The 19,894-nt window shown below is 40.5% G+C and overlaps 1 protein-coding gene and 1 long non-coding RNA gene across 3 annotated transcripts; both read left to right on the top strand.

Moving 5' to 3' along the window:
* The first annotated feature begins 611 nt into the window (after positions 1–611).
* LOC104444516 (DAR GTPase 2, mitochondrial) lies at positions 612–5,164 on the top strand. 2 transcript variants are annotated; one of them, XM_018872978.2, is made up of 8 exons: positions 612–932; positions 1,220–1,324; positions 1,957–2,034; positions 2,333–2,483; positions 2,680–2,750; positions 3,267–3,363; positions 3,567–3,772; positions 4,869–5,164. In XM_018872978.2, the coding sequence occupies exons 1-8, from the start codon at positions 825–827 to the stop codon at positions 5,136–5,138; spliced, it is 1,086 nt and encodes a 361-aa protein (XP_018728523.2). In that variant the 5' UTR covers positions 612–824; the 3' UTR covers positions 5,139–5,164. The 2 variants fall into 2 exon arrangements, with proteins under 2 accessions (XP_018728523.2, XP_010056496.2); XM_010058194.3 differs by having other exon boundaries at positions 612–918.
* Positions 5,165–15,866: 10,702 nt separating this feature from the next.
* On the top strand, positions 15,867–19,130 carry LOC120294136. The gene is made up of 3 exons (XR_005551622.1): positions 15,867–15,902; positions 16,228–16,277; positions 18,992–19,130. It is a non-coding gene; the product is annotated as an uncharacterized LOC120294136 (long non-coding RNA).
* The last annotated feature ends 764 nt before the right edge of the window (positions 19,131–19,894 follow it).

A 19,894-nucleotide genomic window follows, 5' to 3' on the forward strand; every position in this document is an offset into this window, starting at 1 on the left:
TTTAATTTCTAATAACGCCGGAGCTACCCATCAATGCGGTCTGTCGATTGGAATGCTAGTGGAAATTTGGAGACCCGCCGCCTTCAGAGCCGTGCATCGTGCATAGAACTGCGAATGCTGGCGAAATGCATTTCCAAAGTTCTTAATAAAAGGCAGGACGTGAAGAATCGAATAATTACGGATGAATGCATAAAAAGAATTTCATTTTGTTAAAGGAAATTCTTTTTGTTATCGAAGAATTACAGATGAATGTACAAAAAGAATTTTATTAAAGAATTATAGATGAATGTACAAAAAGAAATTCTTGTTGTTATGGAAGAATTACAGATGAATATACAAAAAGAAATCATTTTTGTTATCGTAGAATTATAGATGAATTCTTGTTGTTATGGAAGAATTACAGATGAATATACAAAAAGAAATTCTTTTTGTTATTGAAGAATTATAGATGAATGTATAAAAAGAATTTCATTTTGTTATCGTTGGAGAAATTGTTGGACCAAATTGATAAAAGTACAAGGGTCAATTTGAAAAAAAAGGATAGAATAGGGGCGGACAACCTTAAATTTCTCGAGCGTTGCTGGCAGAGAAAGTGTATTACTACACGAGAGACTAAGAAGAAACCGTTCGTCACTGGAAAACGACTTTAACCGTCACTCTCGAGGAGAGTCTCGGACCGTTGCTTCTAAACGATTTTCAAAACAACACAGAGAGAAGAAGACGAAGAAGAAATAGGCGGGGACAATGGAGGCGGCGGCGACGGCTGCTCTGGTGAAGCGGATCGGCACGGTGATCAAGAGGGCTTCCAAGAACAGAGCATCCGCATGGTGGTACAGCCCTCACATGGCCGCCGCGTCCCGTGCGATCGCAGAACGCCTTCCCCTCGCCGATCTCATCGTCGAGGTCCGGGACGCCAGGGTATTGTATCCGCCGTACGACTTTCCCGTTTTCTTTCGTTGCCCCGTTATGCGAGTGAACTCCAATTGTTTGACGAAATGCCTCAATGGATATCTGCCTGTCTATGCGTGAGTCCTGTCGGTGAATGGTTCTATGAAGCGGCAGCTTGTCCTCACGTTCTCTGGTTGGCATTTGAGACGAGAAGATTGGAGCAATGTTTTTAATTTTTTCAGTGTGGAAATGCTTAGGAAAAGAGTGCTCTGTTCTCTCTCTGTGTCAAGCGATCGTATAATCTGCTGCTTTCCCTTTCTTGGTTGTCCAGGTTCCGTTGTCATCTGAGTATGAGCTACTGAAGAATTGCCCATCTCCATCCAGGCGAATTGTGGTACTGAACAAGATGGACCTCGCAAACAGTTCTCGTACCAAGGTAGGGCTTCTGATTTTCCCGTGTTGGTTGATAAGGTTGATCTGTCAGACTTTTAAGATTGATTTGCCTTATTCCGGTTGCTAAGCACAGCATGGACATTTGCTCTTATATGGCTTGAGGCTTAGTATGTGTAAAGATGACTTTAATGTTTCTAATGTTTGACTATAGATGATGTGTATTTTAAAGGTAAATTACCGCCATGACACTGCATGTCTAAAAAAACTTTCTTCTGAGTTTATATTTGCTGAACATCCATATTTGCTCTTGTAAAGTTATAGATGTATGGCCATAATTGTAGATCAAAATGGTCAAAATTTCTTATGAGTTTGTGAGTCGCCTTCTCTTTTTATGTGATATTCTGTCTTAATACAAGGGAGTCAGATTGGCCTCATTTGAATTCTTGTCGATAATTTAATAATATGTTATTGTTGAAAATTTAGTTTTGTCATTCTTTTTTGATGCTAAGTGCTAGTGAATCTGGGGAGAGTTACATAGTGCGCTGCCGTGTTTCTGTGTGTCACAGTATTTCCTCCATATATTCAACTTAAAAGCTGGCAGTATCTATTGTTTCCATACTTTATCTTCTCACCCTGGTTACTCCCTTGTAAATTTGTGCTGTGTTTCATATATAGGAGTGGATGAGGTACTTTGAGCTGCAGAACTGTGAATCTTTTGCTGTGAATTCTCATAATAGGGAAAATATTAAGCAGGTAAAAACTATTGCCTGCTTTATTTCCTGGATTGACAGGAGCATTCTTCCATCAATTGAGTTTCAGAAATTTTACCTTCTAAATACGACTTAAAAGTCGGTGTAGCTTAGAACAAGTGGGACTTCGATAAAGACTTCCATCTGAGTGACTGGGTACACAAGGACTGTGACAGCAGCCAGTCATAATTAATATATACTGATTTTAGTTGAAGATTTTTCTTTTTTATGAAGCTTTTTTATACATATATGTTTTTTTTCTCTTTATCAAACAGTAGTTGATGATGACTAACATCTTGCAGTTTTTGAATTTCTTACAAGCGAAAGTAAGAGAGTTGAAAAAGATGGATAATTCTAGCAGCACTACAGCAATTATGTTAGTTGGAATCCCTAACACTGGAAAGTCTGCCCTCGCCAATTCATTGCATAATATTGGCAGGATAAGCGCGGCAGGTACTAATCTTCTTATTGCATCTGATGCGAGATCTTTTTTCTTCACAAATTGCCCTTCGTATGTTTTACATGGACAGTGGAAGCAGAATAACTCTTCAGCTGTCCCTCTCTACCTCCATATCCTTTCTGCTGAGGGCCATTCCTTGATAAAAATGTGAATGCTTCCTAATATAACGCAAAACAAGTTTCTTCGCAGAGAAAGGAAAGTTGAAGCATGCAGCAGTGAGCTCTCAGCCATGTGAGACAAAAGATATTAGCAGTTTGAAGGTATGCAATTAATTTTTATTCGTTGAAGCTCCATCTATGCTTTTTGTTGTTTCTTCAGATGCACACTAGATATGCTATTATTTCTAGAAACTGTGTGTAGAGGAGAGAAGAAGTTGAACAGATCTTTTGCTTCATATGCTAGGTTTCTTTCTAAATTATATGTAAGCATTAGATATTCATATGTATTGATTGCTTTTTATCTTCTTGGTATTGTTCATGGCAAGATCAAGAATAGAGCAGTTTGAATTGGTAACTGCTATCAGAGCATGGTTAAGGTTATGTCATTGGCCAGTTAAAATTCTATGTTGTCCTTCTCTCTTGTCATCATTATACCCTAATATTGGGGTATGAAATGGTAATTTTAAAAAAGAGCGCCATGGATCTTTCCTTTATGGTACCGTGAGAAATACTTGTTTCTCTATGCTTGCTGTGTTATGGTACTGATACTCATTTTCTTCACTTGGGATGTTCTTATGTTGATGACGGCCATCTACCAATGGAACATGATTTCATCAGATTGCCAGCAATCCAAATGTTTATGTGTTGGACACTCCAGGAGTCTTGCCTCCAGTTATTTGCGACTTTGAGACCAGCTCCAAGCTAGCTTTGATTGGTATGGTTGTGATTATATCAACAGTCTCTTTTTCTTAGAGTATATTTTATTAATTAGCTCTAACAAAGGTTTATTATTATTATTAACAACTTTTGTCGACTAATCTAAGTAGTTCACCCATGTTATCTTGCATTGGGTGAGCTGAAATTGTTGAACTTTCAATTTAGATGATCTGAGCCCAGATTTTCACATTGCAACTTCAGGTACAATTAGGGATTCCTTGGCTGGAGAAAAACAACTCGCACAGTTCTTCCTATCAATACTTGACTCAGGTAAAGAATATGAACAATGGGCAAAGCTGTCAACCGCTGGATCTGGTAGATTGAGTGTGGATTTCAGAGAAGAATATTCAGGTAGCTGTGAAACTGAAACAACAAAGAAACGGCAGTATCCCTCAGATCATACCCAGGTATTGTCACAGAAGGATTGCATGTGCTGGTCAGTTTAATTATTCATATGGATGGTTTCCATCATTTTGGGTTTTGTCAGTGATTCTGAACTATTTGCTTAGATGGATATAAAATGGTAGCTGAAAACTGTGTACCTCTTTCCATTTGCACCTAACATAATGTTAACACGTTCAAACAACTTCATTCCTACTTTGATGAGATAGTGCTAGAATGGTGAATGTGAGCTAACTTGTATTGTTGCTAGTTACTTTCTTTTGAATTGGGAATAACTAGGAGAAATTTCAGATGTGTAGAAAATGCAACACAGACGTGGAAACTAGAATGGGAGGATGGTAGATTAGGCGATTATCAGAAGGAAAGTGTTCATTGAGGGGGATTTAGTGCATTCCTTTTAGTCTGAAGTGTTTCAATACTGGTGAGATCATGAGAGTATTATGACATATCAGTATTATGACATGTCAGGCAACCACTGCTCTGTTTCTCTGCCAGTAACACTAAAAATCTTAAGCAGATGGTAATAGAAAGTGTTGTTTGTTGATTTCTGAGTATAGGACGACATATCTCCTTTGTAATCGGAGTCAAGAAGGATCTCATCATTTTCTTGTCTCTAGCCTTAGTTTTCTGCTTCTGTGGAAGCAACTGGAAATTAACCTAATAGGAATTGTAGAGCTTGTTCCTATGTAATGCAAGGAAGAGCTTGCATTTAAAGTGTCAAGTGCTCATTTTCGTTCCTTTCATTCGGGTCTCTAAGTTTTGATTTCTCAGAGAGGTGGAAACTAGAAAGATTGTAATGACAAAATTGGAGGCCTATCTTTCTTGCACATTCATGGAGAGTTTATTGGCAAGTCTATCAATAGCTTTCGCATGTGCCAAAACATGATGGCTCAGATAAGTTTAACCTCATTGAAGAGTTGCCCAGAGGGCTACCCTGCCAAAACTCGATGTTAGCATGTCGAGAACATGATGTCTCGAGCGAAGGCTTCACATGCTTTGTTATTTGTCCCTGTATGACATGTATTCTTTTCCCTTTGAGGGTTTATGGTTGTTGTCAGCATGAATTATTGCTCTAAGACATCACCTGTCCTTCCATGACAGGATTTCATCGTGCAAGATGTACGCCGTGTCCTTTATGAGAGCATTTCCTCCACGCGTGTCGACATGAGACGTAGGAAAGATGTGTTGAGGCTTATCGAGTTTCAACTGGCTGCTCTGCGAGAAGCTTTTAGGATCCCCTCAGAATTAGGCGAAGAAGATGCCTGCATCAGAGTTTCCGAGAAATTATTAAATTTGTACCGAACTGGGAGGCTTGGACATTTTACTTTGGACGACATCCCAAAAGACATTGATGTTCATGGTACTTCATAATCTTACCAAGTTCTTATTTTCATCTAGTTGGTGAGCTATACTTAAAAAGTCTTTCTCCCCGCATTGCAAGTTTTATATGGTCTGTTCTTCAACCTCTTCTCTGATAACAGGAAGATATGAGAATGCTTTTAAGAAAAGTAATGTTTCTAACTTATCCAATTTACGTTGATGTATTTAGAAAATTTGTTTCATGGAGATATCGATGGTACGAGAGGGAATAGCAAATAATAATCACCATCGCTATTCATTACATGAAAACGAAGAGTATGAAAACGAGATGTTCATGTCTAGGCTCTTTCAGCACCCGACGAAGCACGTGCAAACATCATGGAAATATTTCAAGATCAAACTCCACAATTTGCCCGCCGTGCTCCGTTGAATCCTCCTGACTTGATGCTCAGCCTTCGTCTGCCAACCAGGCTTCCTAGCCACTCCTGAATTGAATTCATCGGAAGTAGAACGCGGTGCCGGAACGATTTCTTGGGAAGGTATCCACTTCTCATGGGTGGGGCGGGTTTGCTTTCGGTTGGGTACGTCCCGTGGCACCGGATTCGAGCTAAGCGAACAGCTTAGTTGGCTAGTAGCGCAAGTTGATGGTGTCATCTCTATATATCAACCAAAATCCTGTGTCTTTCGATCCCGTTGCAAAGTTAATCATCAGAAAGCCGCTAGAGAATTATTTAGGTGTTCTTGGAGCATGACATCCTGGTCGTGCACAAGTGTGATTGACTTGGACAGTTGGAAAATTCGTGGTCTGGAAGCACTGAAGATTTTTCGCAAACATCATGTTTTAAATGGTGGTAGGTAAGCTTGTCCTTGTTCACTTTTTTTTTCTTCGATTTCTCACTAATTGTTTCTTTTGATTAGAATTCAATATTTTCGATCCAAAGGCTGTTTATTTTGAAAAATTGTTTCACAATATATAATCCTTTTAAAAAAGGGGAAAAGGCCATTAAAAACCTCAAATTTTGCCCAAAGTAACAAATTTACCTCAAACTTTTTTTTTATGACATGAAAAACCCTAAACTTTACTAACTGTGACACATTTACCAATTTTTTTTTGCGACATAAAAAATCCTGAACTTATATCGTGTGACATATTTACCATAACCTAAAGGGCATTTTTGTCTTTTACTTTTTAATTTTTTTTCCTTCTTCTCTCTTCCTTCCGTCGGCTATGGCGAAGGGAAGCCGGTGCAAGTGAGGGTGGCCCTCGGTTGGGTTGGGCAAGGGCCTCCCTCCCATTTGGCGAGGTGCCCTCGCCAAGCCTTTGCTCGACACGGCCTAAGGGCCGCCCTCGCCCGACGTCAGTGAGGGCCTAGCGAGAGGTGCCCTCACCGTCGTCAAGCGAGGGGTGCCCTCGCCATATCTAGGGTGGGAGGCCCTCGCCCGACCCAGCCAAGGGCTGCCCTCGCCGACGTTGGCGAGGGTGACCCTAGCCAGCCCAAGTGAAGGCGAGCCTTGCCTAACATCGGCAAGGGCCGCCCACACCCGAGTTTGGCATGACCGAAGGAGGGAAGAGCGAAGGAAAAAAAAAAATAGAAAAAATAGAAGAAAAGACGAAAATGTCCTTGGTGGGGTAAATATGTCACGGTTAATAAAGTTCGAGGTTTTTCATGTCATAAAAAAAGTTTGGAGTAAATTTGCCACTTTAGACCAAGTTTGGAGTTTTTGGTGGTGTTTTCCTTTAAAAAAAGAGGGAAATTGTCTCAGTCTTAGGTTCGCACATGTCTTTTTTAAATCCTTAAATCTACAACAAGAAAATTAAATGGAAGCTCTTCATGTATTACTGAACAATGGAAAAATTAGAAATCTAAAATAATTCGGCATCTCATAAATCTCTCATGATTCTTTTTTTCCAATATTTTATTTTTTTCAATTCTTTTTGTTCTTCTTTTTATCCTTTTATTGTGGCCGTCGAGCTTTGGTGAGGCTCAGCATCATTGTCGGCCTTGCCCATATTTGACTAAATTGGCAAAACGTGAAATACAAAAAAAAAAAAAAAAAAAAGAAAGAAAAAGGAAACAAGAAGAAAAAGAAAAAAATGAAAGGAAAAAAATAATTTAAAAATTGCAAAAGAAGACTGTTCACATTGGTAAATTCTAGCTAAAATTAGATGGATTGATTAAATTGAGGTTAATAACATAATTGACATAAATACAATCTAGGTTTAGGACCTTTCCTTTGCGGATTTGTAGCTTGTATCTGTAGAGATGATCTTGGTAGAGTTGTTGATGAATTTACTAAAAATATAGACGCGAGATCAGTGAGCAAGCGAGGCAACGGCTGGTCAAAACCCTTGATTTTATTTCCTCAAAGCTAGCCCCGAATAGATCTGAAAAAGAGATGCATATCTACTCTAATTGTAGTACGCTGGTAAATGGGGTTTTCACTTCAGATACTCTGAGTTGGGAGATTCGGCCTTTAGTGGATCGGGTTAAGTGCAAACTAGCAGAGATGTTGGGCCTCTCTTTAGCACATTGTACTCGAAATACGAACAAGGTCGCTGACTGGCTTGCCAAAGCTCATCAATTGGGTTGTCTTCCTAGAAATTGGGTTAGTAACCCCCGTATGCTCTTTTGGATTTGTTGTGTGCGAATACTACGTTGTAACTTGCTTTAAACGTTACTTAGTAATGCATTTCTGTTTCTCTGTTAAAAAAAAAAAAAAATGAGCGCATTGGGCAAAATTCATATGTTTTGTTTTTTGTTTTCTTGTTCTTTTTCCTTGAGATAGAGGATCAATCGGTCTTAGTAAACAATTTAGAGGCAAAAAATGAATTATGAGACCATTGATTATTAAGAAATTAGAAACCAAAAAATCGAAGTGGATTGAATTATTATGGTGAGCAATCCCAAAAATAGAATTATTCGAATTTGAGCTCACTCTGGTGAGTAATCCCAAAAATATAATTATTCGAATTTGAGCTCACTTTGGTAGGATTAATTTGTTTCAAGCCAACAAAACAAATAATAAATAAATAATGAAAGGACATTTTCGTCTTTTACTTATTATTATTATTATTTTCTCTTTTTTTCCTTCTTCTTCTCTCTTCCCTCCGGGGCCATGGCGAAGGCAAGGGTGGCCCTTGTCGCGACCCATTTTTTCGGGGTTTAAACCACCTAGGATTTGGCTAATGGATTGTTAAGCCTAGACTTAACTTGAGCTCTCCCAAGCCCATACCAATTCGCGACTTATGTTCAAGTTTATAACATGCAAATGATTTTTTAATTAGGAGTCGCCACTAATCTATTTTTGGTGGGTCGATTAGAAACCCAAGTAAAGTAACGGAAGATTTACTTTACTCCTACGAACCAGAGATTATGAGTTCGGGGACTCGGTTACGTTAGATTTCTCTAACGCCCTTTCGGTACCCTTATCTTTTATTTTGAAAAAATTGTTTGGCAAGCAACTTGAATTGATTTTAATTCCTTAACATGTGAGGTGATCATGCGGGTGCGCAATCCATCAATTTAACACCCAATAAAGCAAATAGAAAATGCAGGACTTACCTCGTAGCAACGAAAGCATCTGCAATGTTAATCCAAAATCCACATCAACAACCTTGGATATGGTTTCTAATTAACACGCAAATTCTCTTTTTTGTTTTCACTTATTTAATGAAAATTATGCAATATGCGATGCAATATTAACTAAATGACCTAATTCTAATGACATGTAATTTCTAATTAAATGGGCCTAGCAAAAATACTAAATGACATGCATCTCAATGAATCTAACCCTAATGACGTGCATATGAATTTTTTTTCTTTTTCCTAAAAGAATGCATTTTTATCCTAAATAATAAAACTAATTTAACCTATGGCATTTTTTTGTATTTTCATGAAATTCGAAATTTGGTGAAATGTGAAAATTACCTAATTAAATTAAGATCCTATTTAATTTATATTAGGAATTAGGTTGAGCCAAATCCTAATTTAAACTAAAACATTATCTTAACCTAAATAATCCTAAAATGCAATCTATTTAAGAAAATACCTAAACTTATGATAAATTAAGAAAAATATTACCTAAAACTAAACTAAGTGCAATTTAACCCTAATATGCAATGACGTACAAAATATGCCATAATTCTACATGACATGCAAATGCAATTTTTTTTTTTTTTTTGTATTTTCGAGATAAACAAAACAATTAAGAGATAAACATCAAACCATCCATGATCATCAAAATGCTATCCACCATTCGAATTGAAATTCAAACTTATTTATTTCGCTAATAAAATCGATAAATTGATCTTAAGCCTTAAAGATCAAGATATCAATTTTACTCCGTGTGATTAATTATTCCATCTAAAGCCTTATAGATGGAATAAAAAATTCGTATGCGGTTGCGAATTAGGAACAAATCCTAATAGATTTTTTGTTACTTGATGAGATCTAATATGCAGCAAGTAGGAAATAAAATATTCAAATTATTTTGGATAAGAAATTTTACCTAATTTGAATATTGTACGTATATTGCTTCCCAATTCGAATTTGTCGGCGGCTTGCGAATGGAGATTCACGTAGCACGGTTATGACGATGGTTCAGCCAAGTATCTCGCCGGAATGAGAACTCATGGCAACGAGGAGCAATTGAACCGGGTGAGCTTGGCAATGGACTTCTTCTCGAATGCGGGTATCGTGTGTCTTGCCGTCGAAGTCCTCGTTGCCACTTCCTTTCCGATTGTTTTTATTTCTTGGACTCACGGCTGTTGGCTTTCTCGACAATATTATTGACTTGGGTTAGCAAGATTTTATGAAAAAGACAAAACCCACCTCTTAAGACTCATGGCCTTCAATCCTCATCTTTGGATGAATCGTTTTCTCGATGACGGAGATAATAAGACGGGATCATCCGAAAAAACCAGCAAAGATGGCAGCTCGGTGTCTTGCTAGAGAATCTCCAACGATCAGATCGGCAACATAGGGATGTCGTCAATGGGCCACGACGCACAACAGATCGATGTGTGGTCTCGGAGCTTGATGAGCGGGAGTAGCAATGGAGTTGTGGCGAAGATCGAGAGGGAGCTATGTCTTTGTGGGTGCGATGAACTTCATGACCAGCAACGCAACGGACTCATCGAACAGGCTAGAAATCAACGCAGCGAGTTGTCTCGGAACAAAGAGTGTGGCGTCGGAGCATGAGACCGCGGGAGGAGCATTGGTCGTCGAAGTAAAGCGCCACAAACCGATGAAAGCAAGGTCACGGCCAAGACGGGGCTCAACCGCGACGCGCTCTTCTCCGTCTCTATCTCTCTTAAAAGTGCCGTATATTCAATGTCCTCCTTTTTGAAGTGAGGCCGTATGTATCAATTGTGTGACCTCCCCCACAATTTACCGTACGTGACCCTTTTTATAAGCCCAAAAATTGTATGTTAGGGGTATATTTCATTTCTAATTTTGCTTGAGCCCGATACCCTAAATACATCGATAAAATATTTTTCGCATATTCCATTAAGAAAATTCCCCCTTTGTGCAAAAGTGCATCTCCAGTGTATATTACCTATATATGTGAAAAATGTTAACGAAATATAACAAGAAATAAAATTTTCCTAAATTATATGCCATGTGATTATGATTTTTTTAATTTTTTATTTAGCAAAAATTAACCCCAAAAATTTAGGTGTCAACAGCCCTATGTTGGGTCGGGCGAGGGCCTCCTTCACTAGATTTGGTGAGGGGTGCCCTCGCCAGGCCCTCGCTCGACCCAGCCGAGGGTCGCCCTCGCCCGATGTCGGCGAGAGCCTAGTGAGGGTGTCACGACCTACCTTCAGGGGGAGGGAGCAGATTTAGGGGTATTGCATAAAGGATGGGCTTAAGGCCCATGATTAGACGTGGGCTCTTCCAAACTCATACCTCGCGTGACATTGTGATATATTTAAGGAATTTTGCACAAAATGAATCGTCACTAGTTTATTGGGGTTAGCTAAAAACCAAGTGAGGTATGGGAGTGTATCTCACTTCCTACGTAATCAGAGAATCTAGGATCGGGGGACTTGATTACACTAATTGACCAATTAGTGCCCTTTCGGTACCTAATCTTATTCATTTTAAGAGAAAAATTTTGTCAGTAGTTTGAATTAATTTTATACCCATCCACTAACATGCAAGGTGAACACGCGAGTGTGTAATCATTAAGTAACAATCATAAGTACTAAGATCCTAATTGCCCTAAAACTAGACATGTGCAATTAAACATAATAACATACGCGAATTAAACACACGATATAATTAACATACAAGCAAATAAAGACGTAATTACACTAAAATGGCAATACATAGCAATTTTTAACCAAACCCTACCATTTTTAGATTTTCAAAAAAATTCAAAAAATTAATTTTTAATTTTTTTAATTAATTTTTTAAAATTTAAAATTTATTTTTTAATTATTTTTCGGAAATTTTTAAATTTTTTTTTTTTGGGCCGGACCGTGTCTCCGACCGGACCCGGGTTCGGCCCACTAAAAAACCACACGAATTTAAAAAAAAAAAAGAAATAGGGATAATTCTCGGCCCAAGGCCCATCTTCGATTTTTACCTCAGCCCGTCTGAAGGTCTATTTTTCGATTGCTATTTTCAGCCCAACTTATTTAGCCCACGAAACAAAAACCAGCCCAAAGCGAAGCCCATTTCTCATTTTCCATTTTCAGCCCTTTTTGTGTTTTTTTTTTTTTTTTTTTTTTTAATATTTTCTTCTGCTCCCTTTTCGTGGCGTCTTCTCCAGGCCTTCTTCTCCCGCAGCCGCAGCACGCCGAAGCTTCTGCAGCTCCTCCGCCGGTCCGACGCCGACAACGCCGCGAGTTCTAACCGCCCTAAGGAAGTCGCCGTCCCAACGCCTGGCGTCGGTGGTTCCGTCCGATCGACGCCGAGCGCCGCCGGCCACCGGTCGGCCGGCGCTTTCGAGAATCTCCGGGTAGACTCCGGCGAGATGCGCGCGCTTCATCTCACCCAAACCGCGCGGGGGAACCTACCGAAAAGCTAGAAGAACGACATGGACGACGCGTGACAAGAGTACGACCCCGAGCAACGCAGAAAAACTAAAAATCAAGCTCCGGTCGAGGGTTGGGTGCGGCGATTTCATTGAGGCATTTCGTCGAACAGCTGCTGGGCATTACCAAATCCAGAGGTTTACGACTCAACCGAGCCTCGAACACGCTTTAGAGGTCTTCGAACATGACTTATAAGGAGTACGGGAGCAAAATGCAGAAGCGGCGAGGGCCGGAGCTTGCGCGAGCTGGTCGGCCGCGAGCTCCGGCCCGGTGCGCCTGAAATGGAGCAAGGAGGGAGCCGAACCTACCTGGTCAGCTTGAAGACGTCGCCGGGAAGGTCTTCGGACGAGCCCGTGCGTCACTAAACCGCTCTCGGTTGATCGTGTCGCTCTCTGTTTCTCCCTCGTCTTCCTGCGTTGCTGTGCTGTGGGTTCCGGTTGGGGTTGGAGGCGGTCGGCAACTCCGGCAGCGATCGACGGCAGCAATCGACGGCCCAGGAAGTCTCCTTCTCTCCATGTTTCTCCCTTTGTTTGGCGTCCTCTCCTTGTTCGCGCTCTGGTCGGAGTTTTGGAGCGGGAAAGGAGGCACGGCGGCGGGTCGTCGGCCGTGTGGTGGCCGGCGGTCTCTCCCTCCAGCTCTCTTCACTCACTCGCCCCCTCTCTCTCTTCCTTTCCTCGGTGTCCTCTCTGTGTTTCTCTCTATGCTTCGTGCTTCTCGGTTCTCCTCTCTGTGTTTTTTGGTGCTTTCTCTCTCGCGTGTCGATTCTGTTTTCCCCCCCAGCTCTCTGTCCTCTCCTCCTGTTTTATGCTCGGCCAGCGCGCATTGCCTCTGCAGCTGCCAGATTTCCGGCCGGACTTCCCCCTCGACCTGCGGATCACGCCGCTCGCCCGCCACCGATCCCCTTGCTCCCTCTGTTGCTGCTCTGTTTCTCTTCTTCTTTGCAGGTCTTGCAGCGAAGACCGACTGCAGGAGGGAGACGACCAGCTCGTGCGCGGGCTGGGCTGAAGGGAATAAGAAAAACAAAGGCTGGGCCGGGCCGGGCCTAGCGCGAAGTAAAGAGAAAGGAAATAGAGGAATGAGCCTGCTCAGGCCTTGTCCGAACTTGGCCTAATTGCCCCTCTCTTTCTTTTCCTTTTTTTTTTCGATTTTTTTAATTTTTAATTTTTGTACTTAAATAATAAATTAATTTTTATAAATTCTAAAACCAGTGATGCAAATGCTCCTAATGTCTATATGTGATGCAATTTTAATGATTTTTTTTTTTTTTTTTTTGTTTAAGAGGTAGAAATCAATCCTCAATTTTCCAATACAATTAATAAATACTTAAACAAATCACCAAAATTTAGATGTTAACAGAGAGGGTGCCTTCGCGGTGTGAAGCGAGGGTGCCCTCGCCATATCTGGGGAGGGAGGCCCTCAGCCGACCTAGCCAAGGGTTGCCCTTGCCCCTCGCCGACGTTGGCGGGCGACCCTCGCTCGACGCGGCAAGGGCTGCCCTCGCCCGAGTTGGAATGACTAACGGAGGGAAGAGAGAATAAAAAGAAAAATAAAAATAAGACGAAAATGTCCTTTGTGGGGATAAATGTGTCACGGTTAATAAAGCATAAGGTTTTCATGTCATAAAAAAGTTTGAGGTAAATTTGTCATTTTGGGCAAAGTTTGGAATTTTTTGATAATTTTTCCTTTAAAAAAAAAAAAGGAAATTGTCTCGGTCTTAGGTTCGCACGTGTCTTTTTAAATCCTTAAATCTACGACAAGAAAATTGCATGGAAGCTCATGATGCCACATGATGAATATATTCATGGACAATGGAAAAATTAGAAATCTAAAATAATTCGGAATCTCATAAATTTCTCGTGATTCTTTTTTTTTAATATATATTTTTTCAATTCTTTTTGTTCTTCCTTTTATCCTTTTACTATGGCTGTTGAGCTTTGGCAAGTCTCAACATCATTGTCGGCCTTGCCCATAGTTGACTAAATTGGCAAAATGTGAAATACAAAAAAATAAAAAAAAAAAAAGAAAAGAAAAAAGGAAACGAGAAGAAAAAGAAAATGAAAGGAAAAAATAATTTAAAAATTGCAAAAGAAGACTGTTCACATTGGTAAATTCTAGCTAAAATTAGATGGATTGATTAAATTGAGGTTAATAACAGAATTGATATAAATACAATATAGGTTTAGGACTTTTCTTTTTCTCAATTTTTCGTTAATTATCTAATTCATCAAATGAACTTTTGCGCGTTGGACAAAATTCATATGTTTTTTTTTTTCTTTTTCCTTGAGATAGAGGATCAATTGGTCTTAGTAAACGATTTAGAGGCAAAAAAATGAATTACGTAATATTCAATTATTTATAAGGGTTCAAGCCAAACCAAAAAAAAAAGAAAAAAGAAAAAAAGAAAAAGAAAAGTCTTATAATGGAAAGTTCACTTGACACTTCTGGCACTTCAAAGCAGAGCGGGAGCCTAAAAACAGAGAATCTGTGCGGACACAGAGTGCTCAGAGTGTGCAAAAATGGCGATCGCCCATTTCCTCAATTGCATCCGTCCGAGCCTCCCTCCGATCAGAATCGACGGAGAAAAGAAGAAGGGCAGGAAAAGCTTCGCGAAGATCGTCGGCCGGGCGCATCGAGACCTAAGGTTTTCGCTTCCCCTCTCTCTCTCTCTCTCTGTCTGTGTGGGTCGCGCGGGCCGGCGGGGGCGAAACCCCTCTCTCTCTCTCTCTGTCTGTGTGTGTCTGCAGAGGTTATGACTAGAACAGCCTTCTGCTGTTAGCATATTCGGAAGAGTAGAAACGAGATGGCTTTTCTAACCGGGTTGAACAACAACCTGCCGAAATTGTGGCCTCCCGGTCGATACTGCAGTGAAGGAGTTTGATGTAAACAGCCAGTAGTGTCGATTGGGCTGAAGCAGAAATTGGAATAGGGGCTGGGAATTCTGATTGGGGAGATTGTTGGTGGCGAGGCTTAGTAGTTGATGCAGACTCAGTTGATAGTTGATACAACAGAAGCTCCTGATGCGTGGAACTCTGTTCAACTGGCTAAGAAAAAATCCTGGGGCGGCATCTGCATTGAAATGAGTCTGACTTGTTTATGTGTAATGAGATAACACGAGGCGGGGTAACCACTGGATCATGGGAAGTTGGAGCCTCTCCTAGTGGCCATTTGTGGGGAATTAGAGCATTTTCAAGTTCTTTTCTACTGTTCCTAGAAAGCTCCTGATGTTGTCTGTTGCAGTTTGCTGTATTAGCCGACCCTTTCGTATGTTGTGCGCGAAATGTGCCTGTTCCATTTTCTCTCCTTCTCTCTTTCTCCTTGGTTTCCATTTCTCTTTTATCTTCTCCCTCTGTGCTCCCTCGCTCTCTCACTGCGCTCCTCTCCTGCAGATGTCATCAACAATTCAAAATACGGTCAATTACCCGCCGTATGGGGTGGAGAAGATTAACCCCATGATTAAGGCGTTGACCACCGTGGCACTGACCTTTTCAGTCGCAGCTGCCCTCATTGCCGCCCTATACTATTGCTGGTGTAGGTGCAGGCAGCGCGGTGGAGTTCCGATGGCGGCACGGGTGGCGGCGGCGGCACGCGCAGCGGCGGCGGCATGGGCGGCGGCGGCGGCGGCACCGGCGGTGGCGGAGGTGGAGGCACCACCGGTGGCGGCGGAGGCACCACTCACGGTGGCGGCGGAACTGCCGGCTGCGCGGAACTGCCGGCTGCAGCGGCAGCAGCAGCCGCCAGCGGCGGCGGCAGCTTCGGGATGAGTAGCTCAGGTTTTAAAAAGAAAAGGATGAGCTGATTGCCTGATTCTGCTTCGTAATTTCCTACACTCCTATCCTTGTTTGGCTAACCCGTACATCCAGAACAAGAGTTTGCCATGGAGTAATATTAACTGCAGGAAGGATAATGTTTTGTCATTGTGCACTATGAGATTTTTGAAGTTTTAGGCTGGGCTCTTTCTCTGTTAATGCACATCTATGTTCTTTGCAACCAAATACTTTTTCCAAGCGTATCTTTGACTATATGCTGTAACATGTACTTTCTCTTGATTTAGTCAAAGCTGAGAAGTAATTGACTTCTTTCATGTTTGTGGTGCAGTTGACGAAACCTACTGGAAGATGTTAATATGCTCCGCAGCTCGCTGGAAGGTGGATGAGCTTTGCTGATATTTTTAGGATTACTTTGTTGAACTGTGTGCTGATGCTCATGACTAGTGGATTTAAGCGTGCGACTCTGTTGACGAAATATGTGGATGACTGACTCAGTGTAGTGACAATATTGATGCTATGACATGCCTTACTGTTCTGCATTTCTTTACTTAAGCTTCTGTTGTTACCAGCCTTGACTAGGAACAGATTCACTAAAAACCTGTACTTATGCCTACAAGCTAACTCTTGTTTGGAGTTGTTAACACTTAATTGCATTAGAAAGTTATGGATTAATTTCCAGCCCCTTAACAAAAAGATTTTATTAAAATTGCATCACATATAGACATTAGGAGCATTTGCGTCACTAGTTTTAAAATTTATCAATTTTTTTTTTATAATTATTTTATTTTTAAAAAAATTCGAAAAAAAAAAGGGTCGGGCCGAGCCGGATCTGACCTGGGCCCGACCCGCTCCTTTTCTTTTTCTCTACCCTTCAGCTGTCAGTCACAAAGTCCTTCTCCCTATTTTGCCCTATCACTCTTCTGGTACGACAGAAAGGTTTGTCTTGAATCTTCTCTAATTTTTAGCCCTACTACATGCATGTCTTGTTCCATGAGTGCAAAGCAACTTCAGTCTTGCATTATGAGGTCGGTTTTGTGACAAATCTGCAAACCATCAAAATTTTGAGGTCTAGCGTCACCAGTGAGCAAAGAAGCTCTAGATGTTCAAATTTGCATTTCTAAGTTGGATAAGCTTGACCCACTTTCAATGCCGAGAATTCATATTGGGTGAGTTGGGCCAGAGGATCTCTTGGACTGTAGAGTTGCTTGTTTAATGTTGGCCTGTTGAGTTGCTTGATTTTAAGGTTTCCTCTTGGTTCTTTTATTGGGTTCTGAGGGACCAATTGTTGTCTTATGCTTGATGCTGAAGTCTGTGGGTCTTTAAGTGTAAGTTTTCTTGCCAACACACACACACGTACCGTAAAATAGAAGACCAAGTACACTGCATTCCTAGCGTATGAAGCTTAGAATTTCCAAATACTTATGCGACAGATATGACAGTCGACTTAAAGATAGCAACATATGGCTGCTCTCCCTCGATACTGTCTCTGTCCTATCGCTAAATTGTATAACTTTTCACAGATGATACTCAGCTCGGGTATTCTCTATCCAATTTCTTTACTGCAGCATGTCTTCCACCAGTAGAGGTCCACCATATTAGCTGCCTCGTGGAGTTAGATATGGGCCACGGCACCTAATATGTCGAAGGTTACTGACATAATCGTCGGCAGTTTTACACGTGCATAAGTAAATCATCGGTGATTGATCTTTTTAACATCGAGTAATTGCCGGGAGAATTCCCTTGGGTGGCTTTCAGGGAAAATAGAAAAAAGCTGCATCTGTCATTTGCTAAGCATGTGTCCTGGGAAGTCAGCAATGGCAAAATATTGCAAGATTTCTCCCTACAATAGTTTTGTTACACAGAAAATTCTATGCAACTTTGATACCATTTTTCCGTTTATCCTTACACTTTGCCCTAATCTTGGATGCTTTGGATGCTTTACCTCTGCCTAACTCTAGTTTTGATCATAACCAAGAAATTTTAAGCCATGGAAAATAAAAGGAAATCTGAACCGATGATGGGAAGATCTGGCTACAAGTTAGAGTGAATGTAAAAGAATGCCAAAGTAATTCATAAATGTGACTGGTGGAACTGTGTGACAAATCCTTGGCAATGCCTAGTTATGTTTCCTCTTTTTGAAAAGCAAGATTACATCAGAGTTTATCAATTTTTACTCACAGTTCTCATCTATAATATGGAACTGTTAGAGATAATTGTCAGTGTCAATAGAAACGATAATTATTCTTGTCCACAATTATAATGTTTCCTTCAGTTAAAGACATAATGTACTGGTGTTGATCGATTTTTAAAATGCAGCAACCGCAAATGCCGAATAAAAACTGCACACTAAAGCTTGAGCACCCAAGGTGATTGATGTTAGAAATGAAGAAAGAAGCATAAATAAAGAAGTGTAGAAAGTTGGCGAGTATTAGACGACTTTTAAGCACCGACTGTTCAAAGTTCACATCCAACTTTTGACAGATCTGAGTAGTTCTTCGTTTTGGAGTTATGTGTTTCAGATCGTATACAGAGACTTTTGAATGCTCTCGCTTCAGTGCTAACTCGGTTGAGCTCTCTTGAGTTTTGAATAATAAGTTCTAACACTTATAAACTCGGTTTTGGCACAATTATTCAAGTGACGACTGATGAGAAATGATAAATAAAAGTTCTTTGGCACAAAAGTGAAAGTACTTGAATCAGATAAGTTTCACAATTCATCCTCCACGGTTGTTTTGAGATTGAAGAGTTCCACTTGGATATCCTTTAGCACTTCTGCTTCCTAATATTGTTATTCTGTTATTTCATTAACTGGTGGCATCAGTTCAACATAGTCAACTTAATTCATTATGTTTACAATACATACTGAAGCTGTAGCAAGGATCTTAAGTCATCTATATTCGCTCTTTCCTTTCTGGTAGAGAGTTGATACATTCACTTATTTTTGTTATACATATATTTTTATCTATTCAAGAGTGGTTTTTCCCTTCGAGGGCTATCCACTCTCCATTATTTGGTTTGCTTACAATTGACATCACATGTTATAAGGTTCGACTGGAAGCCTGTCTACTGGTCTGATTCTCCTTTTCTTGCAGTTAATTTCTGCAACTGATTGGCACAGGCAGTCAATGGACCATCCAATCAAGTTCATTACAAGAAGGCAACTGTACGCACTCAAGTTCAAGATTAAAACAGGCAAACTGTTTTGACTACATTGGACATTTAACTCGGTAATTTATCAAGGTACCAAGGGAGCGTCTTAATTTCGTCTCTGCATGTTTCATTGTTTGGCATGGTTTAATGATGGTTATAGTTCCAATTCCTGTCTTGATTGTTATATTTCATTTTCTTGCGCTTATGATTAGAGAAACAAATGGCTAAAATCGACATGGCTTTCGACTAGGTCTTGAGGCTGGGGCGAGGATGGCCGGACGAAAAGGTATCCTCTTTCCTCTTCCATCCAATTGTCCCTTGCTCTCTCCACGCGACAGAAGTTGTTCTCACAGGATTCGCTTAAATGAGGTTTCGGGTTATTAGCAGCATTTTCTGTACTTAGTCTTGTACATGTATTTCAAAATACACTAAAGTTTTATATGGGTTATTGTACATTTGGTGCACCTGGCCCTTGGTAAAATCATAATTAGCGTAGGTCTCTTGTAGTCATACATCTCTGATATACTGCAGTTATATTTCTAGAGAACAATCTAGGTATGGTAAGACTTGTCTAATGTGATTCCAGATGAGGAATGCTGACACCTAAACAAAAACAATGTTTAGCAGGACCTAACAGACTTTGTTGAAGTTGAAGAATAGTTATTTTGCAGCTAAGCGATGCCCAGTTACACGATGGAGATATGTGTAGGACTCTCTGCAATTTGGCAATTTTCCCAAATTAGGCCTGGAAGCAAATCTGGAATTTGTGCTCTGTGTTCATTGCTTGTGGCCCTGGAAATAACTAAGCACATAGTTCAGCAATGCTCAGGATGTAGTTAAATTCG

The sequence above is a fragment of the Eucalyptus grandis genome, chromosome 5 (assembly GCF_016545825.1).
Source record: "Eucalyptus grandis isolate ANBG69807.140 chromosome 5, ASM1654582v1, whole genome shotgun sequence".
NCBI classification, from domain to species: Eukaryota; Viridiplantae; Streptophyta; class Magnoliopsida; order Myrtales; family Myrtaceae; genus Eucalyptus; species Eucalyptus grandis.

Coding starts and splice junctions, on each gene's coding strand:
- LOC104444516 (XM_010058194.3), top strand. CDS start 745: ATGGAGGCGGCGGCGACGGCTGCTCTGGTGAAGCGGATCGGCACGGTG. Junction 1,325..1,956: donor CAAACAGTTCTCGTACCAAG/GTAGGGCTTCTG, acceptor TTTCATATATAG/GAGTGGATGAGGTACTTTGA. Junction 3,364..3,566: donor CTCCAAGCTAGCTTTGATTG/GTATGGTTGTGA, acceptor TTGCAACTTCAG/GTACAATTAGGGATTCCTTG.